The sequence below is a fragment of the Erpetoichthys calabaricus genome, chromosome 1, assembly GCF_900747795.2.
Source record: "Erpetoichthys calabaricus chromosome 1, fErpCal1.3, whole genome shotgun sequence".
In the NCBI taxonomy this organism is placed as follows: Eukaryota; Metazoa; Chordata; class Cladistia; order Polypteriformes; family Polypteridae; genus Erpetoichthys; species Erpetoichthys calabaricus.
Window position 1 is genome coordinate 214,452,989 of NC_041394.2, and position 14,668 is coordinate 214,467,656.

The window sequence follows — 14,668 nt, forward strand, 5'->3', positions numbered from 1 at the left end:
GGCTGATCCTGTGCTCTGGCCTTGAAAGGTCATGCCAAAAGACAATATCTCCTTGGGGGTTAATACAGTATACCAAATAACAAATGCAGATAGAACATTTCTACATATGAAGGATGCAAAATACTTAGCATTAGGCAGAAGTTGACCAGTCAGAGCAACTTTTTTTTTGTGTTTCTTTCTTAACAACAAAATTCCATTGTGTTTACTTGAGTGAGCTATCAACTATTGTCAAAAATGGTGTTTTTCATAATATTCTTAACCATTTACTTGCCAAAGTAATTTATTCTGGTTTTTCGGGATAATAGGGAACTGAAGGATATCCCAGCTGGGTGAAAGGGGGTAATGGACCCTAGACTTGTCATGAGTTCATCACTGAACACTTTCACTCTTACTTGGTCAAACCAGTCAATAAAATACTGTAATTTACAGATTGTATATAAACATATTAATTGTTAGCAGTTTAATAAAGTTTTTTTTTTTAATTTAAGTAATGCAATAACTATTACAAATTAAGCTTTATTTTTAGGTCTGCTTAGTATTTTCATTGATGTCTACATGCAGCCCCATTATTAGAAATGTATAACTCTTGGATTTTGAACTGACCAGCTGCTTCTGGTCATGCTGATCCCTTGTACAGTCTATACATTATTTTTTTTATATGTGTAGAAATATGGATGCACAGGCCAATCTATAATGTGATGTCTTGTGTGCAAACTTTGTTATTCCCCATAGTGTCTTTATATTTGTTTTTGAAATGAGGAAGATGTTTATTTGATGCCAGTAATTTTGGCAATAGCACAGTATGGCATCTGTCATAAGTTCCCTTTGGAATACTGTAAATGTTTTCATTTTATTTGGCAAATTGTTTCCTACCCAATAGCCAATAAATACTGCAGTTGCTTTGATTTTTTTTTTAATTTAATAAGCATCTACTGAAAACAAACAAAAAAAAACACATTTATAGTTGTTTACCTCTTTTATGAGGACCTCTAATAAACCTTTCTCTCTTTTTAATTTTTGAAATGTGTGTTCACCCATCCCAGTGCGTCATCCTTTGTTTCACAGGCGAATAAACAGTAGAGCTGAGAACTGCAGAGCAGGAACTAAATTGTTCAGCACATATGCACCATTGAAATTTAAACTTTGTTCCACTTTTTGATTGATGGAACAGAGGTTGGTAACAACATATTGCAATTGTTTGGTCAAAGACTGTGACAGTCAGGTTTGATCATTATAAAAAAAATATGGTTATGGTATGTTTCCTTAATATTTTTATTAAAATTTGTGCTTTATAATTAACCTAAACAAATAATCAATAAATCTTTGAAAAACGTTTGCTGTGGTAATTGTTGCTAAACCAGTTTCTGAATTTTAAAACAAAGTCTAAAGATCTTTATTTGTGATAAAATAAATTTGTTTTAATTCCATCATCAAGACATGAAATGGAAATATAAACTTCCTTCAAAGCTTTAAGTTTATATTGTAACTCAAACCTTCGGTTAATTTGTCTATTTTTATCTAAGAAGGGAATCACTGTTAGTTTTTTAATTACGGAAGTTGAAGATTTAACCTTTATTTATATAACCTTGCCAACATGCTGGTTGTTTCTCTCAATTGTAAATACAATAAATGTAAGAACAGCAATGCACCATGCATTGTATGGTTTTCTTCATTATCAGAAAAGTTGCTTCTTTAAATAGTCCAAAGCCCCTTGTGTAGTAAGTTCACAGCTTAAATTTCCCTTTTAGTGTGTGACTTTTTACACTTGGATGGACTGGCTTCTCAACCAGGGTGTGTTCCTGTCACTGTGTGATTGCTAAGAGGATCAAAAGGATGTATAAACAATGGCAAATGTAGATTTCAAAATAAACTATTAAGGATCATGCACCACATTAGCCAGCTAAAATTTAAGGTAAACAGAAAAGGAGTGAAATAGTTTGCATAACATGGCCATCATCTATGTATAAATGCATAATTTGACTTCCTCTTAAACTTGTTTGTTCAAAACAAAATTTGCATCAAGTGGTTGTGGGAAATGTATTTGCCATTTATAGTTTTTAAAAACATTTATTCTGTTTAACAGCACCTGTCTAACTAGCAGTTCATAAATTGGACAACTACTTTTTAAAAGCCATTTGTGTATTTTATGTATAAACAATGGCAAATGTAGATTTCAAAATAAACTATTAAGGATCATGCACCACATTAGCCAGCTAAAATTTAAGGTAAACAGAAAAGGAGTGAAATAGTTTGCATAACATGGCCATCATCTATGTATAAATGCATAATTTGACTTCCTCTTAAACTTGTTTGTTCAAAACAAAATTTGCATCAAGTGGTTGTGGGAAATGTATTTGCCATTTATAGTTTTTAAAAACATTTATTCTGTTTAACAGCACCTGTCTAACTAGCAGTTCATAAATTGGACAACTACTTTTTAAAAGCCGTTTGTGTATTTTGTTCATGAACCTGTTTCAATAACACTTCATATTTACATTTTTTTCACTACATTTTGAAAGGATGAACACTTTTCATATGTAACAATCGCAGACAAAATAATTGCAGGAATTACAGACATTTAAAAATAAACTTTTATTGTATAAAGCATACAGGCAGGATTAATACAGAGAGAATATATAAGTAAGCAAAGTAAAATGACATCCTTGCATCTTCTGTGAGCCTACCTACTCAGGTGTTGATCCCCAGTCTACCATAGTGACTTGCCTGCTGCAAAAGCAATCCTTTTTGTCGCCACTTGTGTGTTACACTCTCAGTGAGTTTTTAATTACATTTTTTACAACTGTAGACCAGTGACATTTAAGACAATGGTGGACATTTAGTAGTGAGGTGACTTTAAATGCTTTTCAGGGGACACTGGTGATATAAAGGCCTGGAACAGCCCTTGATATCTCTGTTGTAGGAAGCTGGAATGCATCCATGAACTTTTTGTTACCCTAACTGGCACACTAACTTTTGAAAGCTTTTGGATTTCCTGTGTTAATTGGGAAACACAGTCACTGACTTTCGGTTTGGGAACTGTTCACTGCCGTCAAGCAACTAGTCAGCTGGCAATCTTTACCTTTAAAATGGCTGTATGACCCTTTTTTTGTGAACCTGGTCCAAGGGTTACCTTTGTATTTAACCCATTCTTTCTCCCTCTTAATGAAGAGTAAGGCATTGTCTGTTATCCTGGGGGAACATTACAAGTTTCCTTCTATTGCACACTTATCTCTCTCTCTCTAGTATTGGCTTCACTGCCTGTTGTTTTTCCTGTAACACTTATTACCCTTACTACCCTTTGCTTTACACTCTAATCACTGTATTCACTTTATTCTTTCCCTTTCCTCCCTGGCAACCTAAGGGAAGGCATAATGTTAAAAGACCTCAATATTAAAATAGGGAAGTTTTTCGTTTTAATTGCAACTTAGTCCTTGTTTTTTACTCGTTTATTTGAAAATTACTCTTCATATACCCATTCATAATGTTGTCAATTGTTTACTATATCTAAAATGCTTATACCTCATGCTATAAAAAGGAAGGATGACAATCAATTGTCTCTTTAATATTTTCTGTCTTTTTTTATTTTAGCTGTTCTTCCAAAAGATTAAAATCAATTGTTTTTAGTTTCATTCCCATTCTGACATGGCTGCCTTCTTATCCAATAAAAAAATATTTATTGGGAGATGTCATTTCTGGAATAAGCACTGGAGTAATGCAGCTCCCTCAAGGTTAGTAAAACTCTTTGTTTCCTTCGGTAAAAAAGATTTAATTCATTCTTTTATTACTTTTCACATTTGTCTCCTTTCTGATTATGTAATACGTTTAATACTTTTGGTTAAGTTTCAAGAATCTGATTGTTTCTCAGTATAGCAGCCTTCATAAAATTTTACATTTGCAATGGCTCTCCTGGTAAATATGCTGAGTTTTGCAGAGTAAAAATTAGTTTCTAAAGGGTTGATATGATCTTCAGGCAGATGCACATTGAAGTCCCCAGCAATGTCTCAAGTTGTACTAGCAAGGAGATGTCAGGTGATGAATGTAATAGACAGGACTATTTTGGAAAGATTATTTTAAATTAACCATTTTCACAAAAGTAATAAAAGCTAGTGTCTACATGAAAAATATTATATTTAGAGTAAAAAAGGTGGATTTTACATTCGAGAACAGATAGATTTGTGAACTCTATTAAGATTTTGAAATAATCTTGTTATTTTAAAAATATTAAGGTCGGGTTTATTATTCTGTGTATACGTGATTGACCTATGTGGCTCTCAATGCCATGTAATGCTTGGAGAACTATGTAAAAAGTACATGTTCATGCATTAGAAAATGTTAGTTGCATGTTTTCTCGTCACATTGTATTATTTGTTTCATTTTACTCAAGTAATATTGTGATGAAAGCTCAGTTTTTGCATTTAATGTGTGTGCAATTATAGATTACATTTGGGATACATACTAGCTGAATAGTCTTTTTGAGCAAAAAATGCCAACCTCTGTTTTGAACGTTAAATATTTTCCATTAGACCAAGGGTAGTAAAACTGACTTAATTTAGAATAATTTTCAGTCTATATGCAAGCGAGTTTATTTTCAATGGACGTTTTTGCTAAGTTTGGGTTTGCCTAAAATGTTTGTTTTGCCTGGATCTACAAATAGGTGCATTAAGATTTCTGTGAAGCTGATTCGTTAATTGATTGGCTAATCAATTCTGAGTAAGGGTGTGTACATAACTTTGCCCTGTGATTGTCTTTAATTTAATGTGTTTACCTTTTATTATTTTCTCCACATATATTGTATAAATCGGGAAAGTATTCAGATGGGGTCAAAATTAGACTTGGAATTTGCAACTGATTGACATGTTTTAGGCATACTTGAAAACAACTTCACCACTTTTGGAGCTATGGCTGGGTGTGTGTGGTTATTTGTAAGGATGTGAGGTTTTGGAAATGATGACTCAAAAAATAGTCCCTCTATGCAAATGAAACTTGACACAGCAACAGTAATTCTGTTATTTTTAATTGAAATTGATTAAGTAGATTTTGCTGCACAGCAGTGACTACATACATATACTGCAGGTGTGTGTGTATGTATATGTGTGTGTATATGATAATACAACTGTATGCCACGATACCTCATGCCTTTCCTCTGTATTCACATGTGTCCTCAGTGGCGCTCCCTTTCTCTAGTGTGTTCCTGTAAAGCCTGATTCTCAGATTCGGTTATTGTTTTTGAGGCACATTTCTCTCCTCCTGTCTGGTTTATACTTTTCATCTTTGATGGTGACTCACTCATTGTGCACCTTTTTAATCCTTCTCGCACGGACCTTTGATACTACATCCTTGAAAACATATACAGTATATGTTATTCTTTTCTTCAAGCTTTCCTTAAATGATCTTCATAACAAATGCCAAACTCCTACACCCACATTGAATAATATACGGTGTAGTTGTATTTTAAAATTGAAATGTTTTGGAAAAATATGTTTTTTTTTGAAAGTATATGCACTGCAATAATGAAGCTAACTAATTTCTCTCCCTTTCTCTAGGTCTGGCATATGCAATGCTGGCGGCTGTGCCACCAGTTTATGGTCTTTATTCATCATTTTATCCGGTCTTTCTCTACACTTTCTTTGGAACTTCAAGACACATTTCTATTGGTATTTATCATATTTAATTTTACATAATATGCAGTGTAGTTGCAGGAGAAAATTTAAAAATGCTTTTCATAGGGAGACTTCGGGAATTTAATGTTTTTTTGGCTGTATTGAAAAGTGGTGTCAATATTGCTTTGTTACAGTGAGAAAATGATCCTGAATCTGCAGGAAAAATAAGAGGTTAAAGGAAAAGTATATTTAAGTATATTTAAGTCTAGCAGTCTTTAACCTTACACATTTATTGTACAGTTTCATCTTAAAGATTAGTAAGTGTAGTTTTGCATTTTCATTAATATTAAATGGGTGTACCATATGTTTTGGATAGAGATATGTCTGAGTAAAGACTGGTCAGTTTTATAAAACATTCCAAATCTATCTATCTATCTATCTATCTATCTATCTATCTATCTATCTATCTATCTATCTATCTATTCTGCATACAACTCAAAGTATTGATTATATCTACATTACACATTTTTTATATGATGTAAATCTATGCATAAAAATATTTTGCAAAAAAGGGCATCATATTAAATTCGACTATACTCGCAACCACTCATGCACCTGAGTTATAATCGAACACTACTGTACATGCTGAGGGGTACTACAGTCACTAGTGCAAGTGGCCTGCTGTGTCAAGGAGTCCTTTTGCTGCAAGACAATGCCTGCCTGTCTACACACTAAGAACACCAAGGCTTGTCTGGAGAAACTGAAGTTTGAGGTATTGCCACATCCTCCTTATTTGCCAGATTAGGCACAGTGTGATTTCCACCTTTTTGGACCGTTAAAAAAACATCTGGGTGGTCATTGATTCAAGACAGTTGACAACGTGGTTGCGAGGACAAGACAAAACCTTTTATTCTGCTGGAATCCAGGCACTTCCAGGCAGGTTGCGCAAGTGCATTGAGAAGGGTGGAGACTACAATGAGAAATGACAATAACAGTGTTGTTAAGGTTTATTCCATTTTCTGATAAATCCCATTTTTTAACTTTAGCTTGACTCCCTCCTTATAACATTTTATTACAGTGCAGTGGACAGATAATACAGTATAGTCTATATGCAATAATGGTTCATGTTGTTGTAAACAACTTGTTTCCTCCAATTGAAGTAACCTAAATGTTTCTACTTACAATGTAATTCCATGTCTGCCCCTTTCTCTGAAATATTTATAATCATTTTGTTAATCTTAGAGAATTCAAACATGCCCCTGCCTGATGTGTAAACTGAAAACAATCTATAAGTGCTTTGAAAACAAAACCATTATATTTTGCTTGTGTTCAATGCAAAGTTACTGTAGCAGAAGTGCACTGAAACTTGATAAAGGGAAATGAAAGTACTACTTGTATTGAGCAGTGAAATTTTATATACCGTTTTACTGCAAATGTACTGTAGGTGACAATTTAACTTTAGAACAGGGAATGGTAAAAATTGAGTTTACCTTTTAATTTTGATAAGTAAATATAAAAATGGTATGAACTTTTCCCCATTATAGAATTTGAACTGATCTTCCATTTAAGTGGACAAGCTTCCAAAGGTATCTCCTGCTTTCTCTTTAATTTTTGACCATCATCTATAAATAAAAGAAGTTCATGTCCTGTTCAGCCAAAACCAGTTTGTGTTGGAGCATAAATTTAATCATTTTAAATTCTCATTTGATGAACAAATTACAAAGTAACAGCTGATAACATGAAATATTACATTTTTGAAAATGTAGGTGTACCCACAGCAGTAAAAGCAGCACATTAAGCACCATGATTAGGCTGAAGGTGGTTTTGTGCAAGTGTGGCAGATTTGAGATATTAAACATACTACTAGCAGTCGATTATTATATCTTGAAGCATGCCACCTGTTTATTGTATCGTAAAGGATGTCACATAATATAAACTTAAGATGTTGGGCTGTACACAAAAATTAAATGTTCCTACTTTACAAAAGAGTGCGTTGTCTGTCAGGTTTTTTTTATTCAGGTATTTGTCTTGCAAATGGCCAATGTGCATTATCTGTCCACTTCACTTCTTTTTTCATTGCATAATTAAAAATTTAGCAGTGTATTAAGTCTCTTGAGACTTGTTTGCTGAACTATAGCTAAGATCAAAGAAACAAAAAAGTTTATTTGGTTATGTTAAAGTGTACATCCATTCATTTTATGCTGCTAGACCGCAAAAAAAAAAAAAAGAGAAACATTCAACTCCATTGACTAGTATGTCATTATGTGACAAAAGGATGTATTGTTTTAATGCTAGTCCTGCTTGAACTGATTTCAACATTCCAGTAGTTTGTATTCCTTTCAAGCTACTATTTGGTTGAAAGTTGGCTTTCATTAAGGCTCTGTACTTCGGTCGGATCTGTTCAGCGTGTATAATAATGTTACATAATTTGCCAGCATGGCCTCATGTTCCATTGCTATGCTGATGAGGCCCAGTTCTGTATGTAGATCACTCCTTGATGTATGTGGGCAATTCTACAACTTGCTGCTTCTGTTAATGGCATTTGTGTGTGAATCTTCATATATAATACGCTACCATGGCTGTTCGTTTGTCTGTCCAGGATATTAAATCACCTGTAGCTCGCAAACCGTTTGACCTATTGACATGAAATTTGGTACACAGTTTTAACGTGAAAAGATGCCAACAAAAAAAGAAAAGAAGCAGGCCGCTGCGGTAGAGAAAAGAAGAGCTGCTCAGGAAGCAGCAAGCACATCAACCTCTGAGCAAATGAATGCTAAACGTACAGAGAGAGTATGAAAACTATGAATGCTCAAGTCAAGTCTTGAGCTGGACTACTGCAGTTCCCTTTTCTTTAATCTTAAGGTATTAAGTTTTTAAACATTACATTGGGTTGAAAGGCAATGAACTCCTCATCTTTCAATTGACTTTACTTAGCTGGCTTGTGTTCTGATCCTAACAACTGACATACAAACTGTAGCTTCCAATAACCCAGAATATTATTATGGTCTGCCCTATAGATAGATAGATAGATAGATAGATAGATAGATAGATACTTTATTAATCCCAATGGGAAATTCACAATTCAAATTTACTTTAGTAAACCTGTCAGATATTAGAGTCCTTTTGATGATAGCCTTCTTGCTATTCCAGTGTTTCTCATGTTTTGCCACTCTCATGAATTTGAAATCTTGAACTGTTGCATTTTCTGTTATTCCTGAACTGACTGTACTATCTGCCTTCCCATATTTCCATATGAGGAAAATAAGTAGATGGTGGGAGTGTATGGTAGTACACATACAGGCATGTTTCTGGCTGGAGAGAAGCTCTAGAGGTATCTAATTCCTCCCATTACTGCTAGTAGGCAACATAATTTCCCTGCAGTAGTATTTATATTCCTACAGAAATGTCTGTGTACTGTGACGTTTGGCAGGGTATATGTGAGAAAAAAACGTGATCTAAATTACTTTATGATGAGCTGGAGTAAACCCAGAAGTACTCTCAGAAAAAAAAATTGAATGGGTCTCCAACTCATCAGTCAGATGAGCTTTGTAGTTAGAGTGGAACACTGAGTTGAGGGCTCACCTGTTGTGGTGTACGACGAGGCTAGTATTTTTGGGAACAGGTACACAAAGAGGTAGGAAGACGAGTGTTGATTATATTGAATAAAACTGACGTCAGACAAATATGGAACGACCCAGTGGGGGTATAGTTTTTTGTTAATTTGATACTTCATTTTTTCATATCCCTTTTTTTTATTATTTTTCTTGTTATTACTCTTCCTGACTAATCTGATCTGCACTGATGTCTGTTCTGGGTTCAGGGACTACTACAGAATGTCCCCATATGGTCACAGCCAGTATTGACAAACAGAAATACAGAACACATCTACACTACTAAGTTTTTAGTTTTAAACAAAAACTAGGGGGCTCTGCCCCCTGCTTGCTTCACTCACCCACCCCCGGGTTTGGTTTACCAGATATACCATTTAAAGAGATTGTTAATTTCATGAGAATCATTACATATGCATTACTTTCACTTTTACTTTAAAACTTTTGTAAAAACAATACTTGTCCTGTATTTCCAGCCCCGGGCGTGGTTACATCTCTTTCTCGCAGGACATATAACGCTGCTCACATTGTGAAGGGTGTGCGGCTGAACACACACTAAGTAGATGCCGTCGGATCATCTGCTGTGTTTCTGCTGCTGGCGAGCTGCCTGTTCTGGTTGTCTCGCTGCCCGATCATTTCAAAGCCTGTACAGCAGCTGTCCTTTTGCCACTTCATGTCTCTGCCACTTGCATTGTGAAAGGGGAGAGTGGGGTTTGGGGCGGAGGGGGGTTTGGGGCTGGGGGGGGGGGGGGAGGAGATAAGGTGGCTGAACGCACGCTAAGTGGAAGCGGTCGGATCATCTGCTGGCTTTTTGCTGCTGGTGAGCTGCATGTTTTGCTTGTCGCGTGCCGTTGTTTTAAGAGCTGGGAGCACATAAAGCATGTCTGCCAAAAGCAATCCAACAACTGCTAGGTTAGATGTCCATGGACTTGTTTTAAATAATGTTTCACTGCCTTGTCTCGTGTGACGTTGTAAAAACAATACTTGTCCTATATTTCCGGCCCCAAGCGTGGTTAAATCTCTTTTTCGCAGGACTTACAACGCTGCTCGCATTGTGAAGGGGGTGCGGCTGAACACATGGTAAGGTGATGCCGTGGAATTATTGGCTGTCTTTCTGCTGCTGTTGCGCTGCCCGTTGATCATTTTAAAGCCTGTACAGCCGCTGTCCTTTTGCCACTTTGCATCTCTGCCACTCGTGTTGTGAATTGGGGGGGGTTAGGTTGGCTGAACGCATGCAAGGAGAAGTGGTCGGATCATCTGCTGGGTTTCTGCTGCTGGCGAGCTGCGTGTTTTGCTTGTCGCTTGTCGTCGTTATAAGAGCTGGCAGCAAGTTAATGTGTCTCTCGCGGGACTTCAAATTGTCTTCCGAGAAGATCACGTCTTGTCTCCCTAGTCTCCCTCCCAAAGATTTATTTTTATAATAGAGAGATGATCTTTGTCCTCACTAGCATTTTCACATGTTTACAAAAGTATTTTTGTTCATACTAAAACAATCAGAAACTCATATTAGAAAAATAAATGGTTTATACCCAGCATACAATATGACTTTTTTTTTTGGTAGGGGGCCTTGTAATAGTGTCTTTCCCAGGTTCTTAAAATCAGGCAGCTACTGAGATGGCAGGGTAGGATGCAGCATGACTCAAACGTGTAGCAATAGGAAATTTCTCAGTTCAATGAAGTTCATTTTAAACTGGTTTAGTGAAAACTCAAAACAAAACAGTTAACACAAAAAGTTATTACATATAAAAGGAGAAAAATGAAAAAATATTTCTTCTACTAACTTAAGTTTTTTTTTCTTGTTAAACTTCAGTTACTTTCTGTACTTAAAGGTTGTGTTATTTCTGAATGGAAAACTTACATATGCTTTACTTAATACAGTCAGTACATTCTATAAGTAAGAAACGTTCAATATTTTCAATATGATACAATACGTTTTGAAAACTGTTTACCCTCCATGCCTTATCAACGGCAAGGCAGATCACAGACTGAGACTAATCTGTAGTTGGAGGGACAATAAATAATTAGAATATTCCATTTCAATTTAGCTTGTAGGGGTTATAATAGAATCTCCCATAGACTATACATTAATATACTGTATAGGCAAACATTTTAGCATAACTAAGAAAATACTTCTATCAATTTAACATAACCTTACTAAATAATAAATGACCCTTAAATCCCTGTTTTAAACTCAATTTGCATTTTCTGAGAAGGCTTTAATTTAATCTTCAAGATTTTAAGCCTGAATGCACATCACTAATAGGCTATCCCATGGCCAGAAGGATTTTTGCCCTGTCAGAAATTTCAGGTGTCTGTTTTTTTTAGTGTAAGCAGTCTTACAAGCTATTTCCTGATTTCGGATCAAATTTCCTGAAATTCATTGTGCACTGACCAGACTGTAAATCATACATGTATATTCTGAGCACCAACATAATGGCTTGTCATTCAGAAAAAACGTGCTTTTGCATTTTGAGCACATATATGACTGGTAATATATAATGCAGTGTGAATATTCACTTGACCATGATTTCTAAAAATCACATAAAACCCACTTTAGAAGCATCCAGGTGAGCAATGCAACAAGTGTCATGGAAAGCAACTGTTCCATGCCCACTATGTTGGTTAAGGCTTTGAACCTCAAACTCTGAGGTTGTGGGTTCAAATCCCACCACTGACACTGTGTGACCCTGAGCAAGTCACTTCACCCACCAGTGTTCCAATTGGAAAAACAAACGAAATGTAACCAATTATATCTCAAATGTTGTAAGTTTCTTTGGATAAAGGTCTCTGCCAAATAAGTAAATGTAATGCAAATGTAAATGTTTCCTCCATGAAGGGAGTGAGTCCAGTCGGGGAATGAGATGTTGTAAATGAGCAGGATCCAATTGGGGAAGAGCCACGTAATAAGCATGAAACAACCAGAGTGCAATGCATTTGGCGTTCTCAGAAGTTTGCACTTTTGCCCGTCCACACTAGACTGCCTCGCTGATGTTTTCTGAGATACACAGCTTTGGAGAGAAGCTTTAATTTTCATAGGTAGATTAGAGTAGTGTGGCTGAAAGGCAAAAACAGAGATAGCTTTAAACAAAAATGTATTAGTGTGTATGGGGCCTTAATTCCAGTTCAGTAGCCAGAACTCTTGGTTACATTGCTATTTCAGTACTTACCATAGAATAGATTCCAAGTGGCTGTAGGGTTTTCTTCCAGTAAACACTAAAGAGAACATACTAGGTCCATTAAATGGATGCAAGAATGAAATTAAGCTTCAAAGTTTAATATATTGGCATTGAGTATTATTCAGGAAGCTAATACACCATCAGTGATCACTGAGCCAATGATATTTTTATTTTTTTATTAAGCCATTAATTATGATTTCAGATACGATATAAACAAAGTATATTTGAACAGTGTCGGTGTTTTTTTTTTTTTTTTATTCAGATCAGTTAGATCTTGAGTAACTTGTTCTTCCTGATTTCTGTGTAGCTCCTGTCTAAATAAAATAAGCTTGTTCTGTTAAATGTTTTATGTCCATAGGAGATGTCATTTCTGACCTACTATTATCTGTTTATAGTATTCATCGGACTTTAAAATAAAGCAATGGGAAATGTGTTGCCCTTCATTATATTCAGGCTTATATGCAGAGAAGACTAGTGTGACAGATGGCTGGGGTCCAAGGGGTACGCCCCTTCACCACATCTGCCAGGGGGACAAGGGTGGGAAGCCCAGTATCTCCCCCTGGACGCTAGATGGCAGCATCCCTGGGTTGCAGTGGTGTCTATGACTCCCCCAGGGCTTCATGGAGGTTGGAGTTCTGTGCAGCTCTGTGGAGTTCCGCAGGCACTGCCAGGGGGTGCTGCAACAGGAGCGGCTGTCCCCTTTTGGGCACTGGTTTCGTCTTACCCAGAAGTGCAGCCAGATGTCTGCAATCAACCACCTGGAGCCCTTCTGGGTGCCTGATAAAAGGGGGCCAGCAACCACCACTCAGTGGCCAGAGTCCGGAGGAGGAGGACGACGAAGCTTGCTGAGGAGGAGTGGTGGAGGAAGAAGAGAAGAGAGAAAGAGTGTTTGGTGTATTGTACACTGTGCTTTATTTGGGACTGTTATGGCTGGAGGGATTACGGGGAAGACGTGCCCTCCAGCTGAAGAAAATAAACCGCTTGTTTTATTCTACCTTTTTTACTCCCGTGTTCAGTTTGTGTTGGGTCGGGCGCAATATAGCGCCTTTTACCACATTAGCAATAATGAATTATGCTCAGACTTGTTCAAATGAAAGTTGAATTTCTAATAGGCATATACTTCACATTTACAGAGAGTTTAGTTTTCAGTTAATGTAATAAACCGGTTTTTGCATCACCATGGATTTTAAAACTTCTGGGTGACCTGCTGACAAACAACTATTTAGATCCAGGTTTCTCTCAACTACCATCAATTTGGAATAGTAAGCTTAAGTGTTGAATAACCTAAAAACTGTACACACTGTTACTTATGCCCTAGTGCTTCCAAGCTAAGACACCAAAATTAAGAAGAGCTTACAATATAGTAATGAAGTATAAGAACATCCATCCAGTATCCAACCCGCTACATCCTAACTACAGAGTCACTGGGGTCTGCTGGAGCCAATCCCAGCCAACACAGGGTGCAAGGCAGGGAACAAACACTGGGCAGGGCGCCAGCCCACCCCAGGGCACACACACACACCAAGCACACACTAGGGACAATCTAGAATCGCCAATCCACCTAACCTGCATGTCTTTGGACTGTGGGAGGAAACCGAAGCACCCGGAGGAAACCCACGCAGACACGGGGAGAACATGCAAACTCCACGGAGGGAGGACCCGGGAAGCAAACCCAGGTCTCCTAACTGCGAGGCAGCAGCGCTACCCACTGTGCCACCGTGCCGTCCAAATATAAGAACATGTGTTTAAAATATATTCTGTACATTTTTCAAGTGTGCACAGCCATGCAAATGGAAATGAAGCAGAAAAGAACATATCTGGGTGTAAGTGTAAACACTGGAGTGTATTGTTTCCACTCCTGATTTAGAAACCTTTGTGTCAAAATAATAATAATGATTCATTACATTTATATAGCGAAATGCTCGTGATCAGGTAGTGAGTTAAAAATTGTTCTAAGCTGCCTTTTACTTGTGAGCCTCTCTTTAGAAAAGAAAAAAAAAGTATCGGTGTTCAGCAGACAATTGTGTGCAAATCATCAGGAAATTTTAACCCCGACAAACAAAGTTTTTATTATCCTCTGTGTGTAAAAGTTGTATGTACTAGACAAAAAGCCCGTTTTGACAACGTAAGATGAAACGGGCACGAGTTTGTGTCAGCAGTGTATGAAGAACAAATGATAAGTAAGAAATAAATAAAGTGATGTAAGTAATGATAATTAACTAAGAGGTTTGGGATATGTATGACTTTATCACGGCGAAAAATACTGTACGCTTAAAAAATACAT

At 36.6% G+C, this 14,668-nt stretch overlaps 1 protein-coding gene across 2 annotated transcripts in view; it reads left to right on the top strand.

Moving 5' to 3' along the window:
* Nucleotides 1-14,668, top strand: part of slc26a5 (solute carrier family 26 member 5) — a 100,302-nt gene that overhangs the window by 7,999 nt on the left and 77,635 nt on the right. For both annotated transcript variants that reach the window (XM_051923748.1, XM_051923751.1), the window contains exons 3-4: nt 3,589-3,728; nt 5,544-5,654. In XM_051923748.1, the coding sequence (XP_051779708.1) occupies nt 3,589-3,728; nt 5,544-5,654 (251 nt within the window). The remainder of the gene's footprint in view (nt 1-3,588; nt 3,729-5,543; nt 5,655-14,668) is intronic.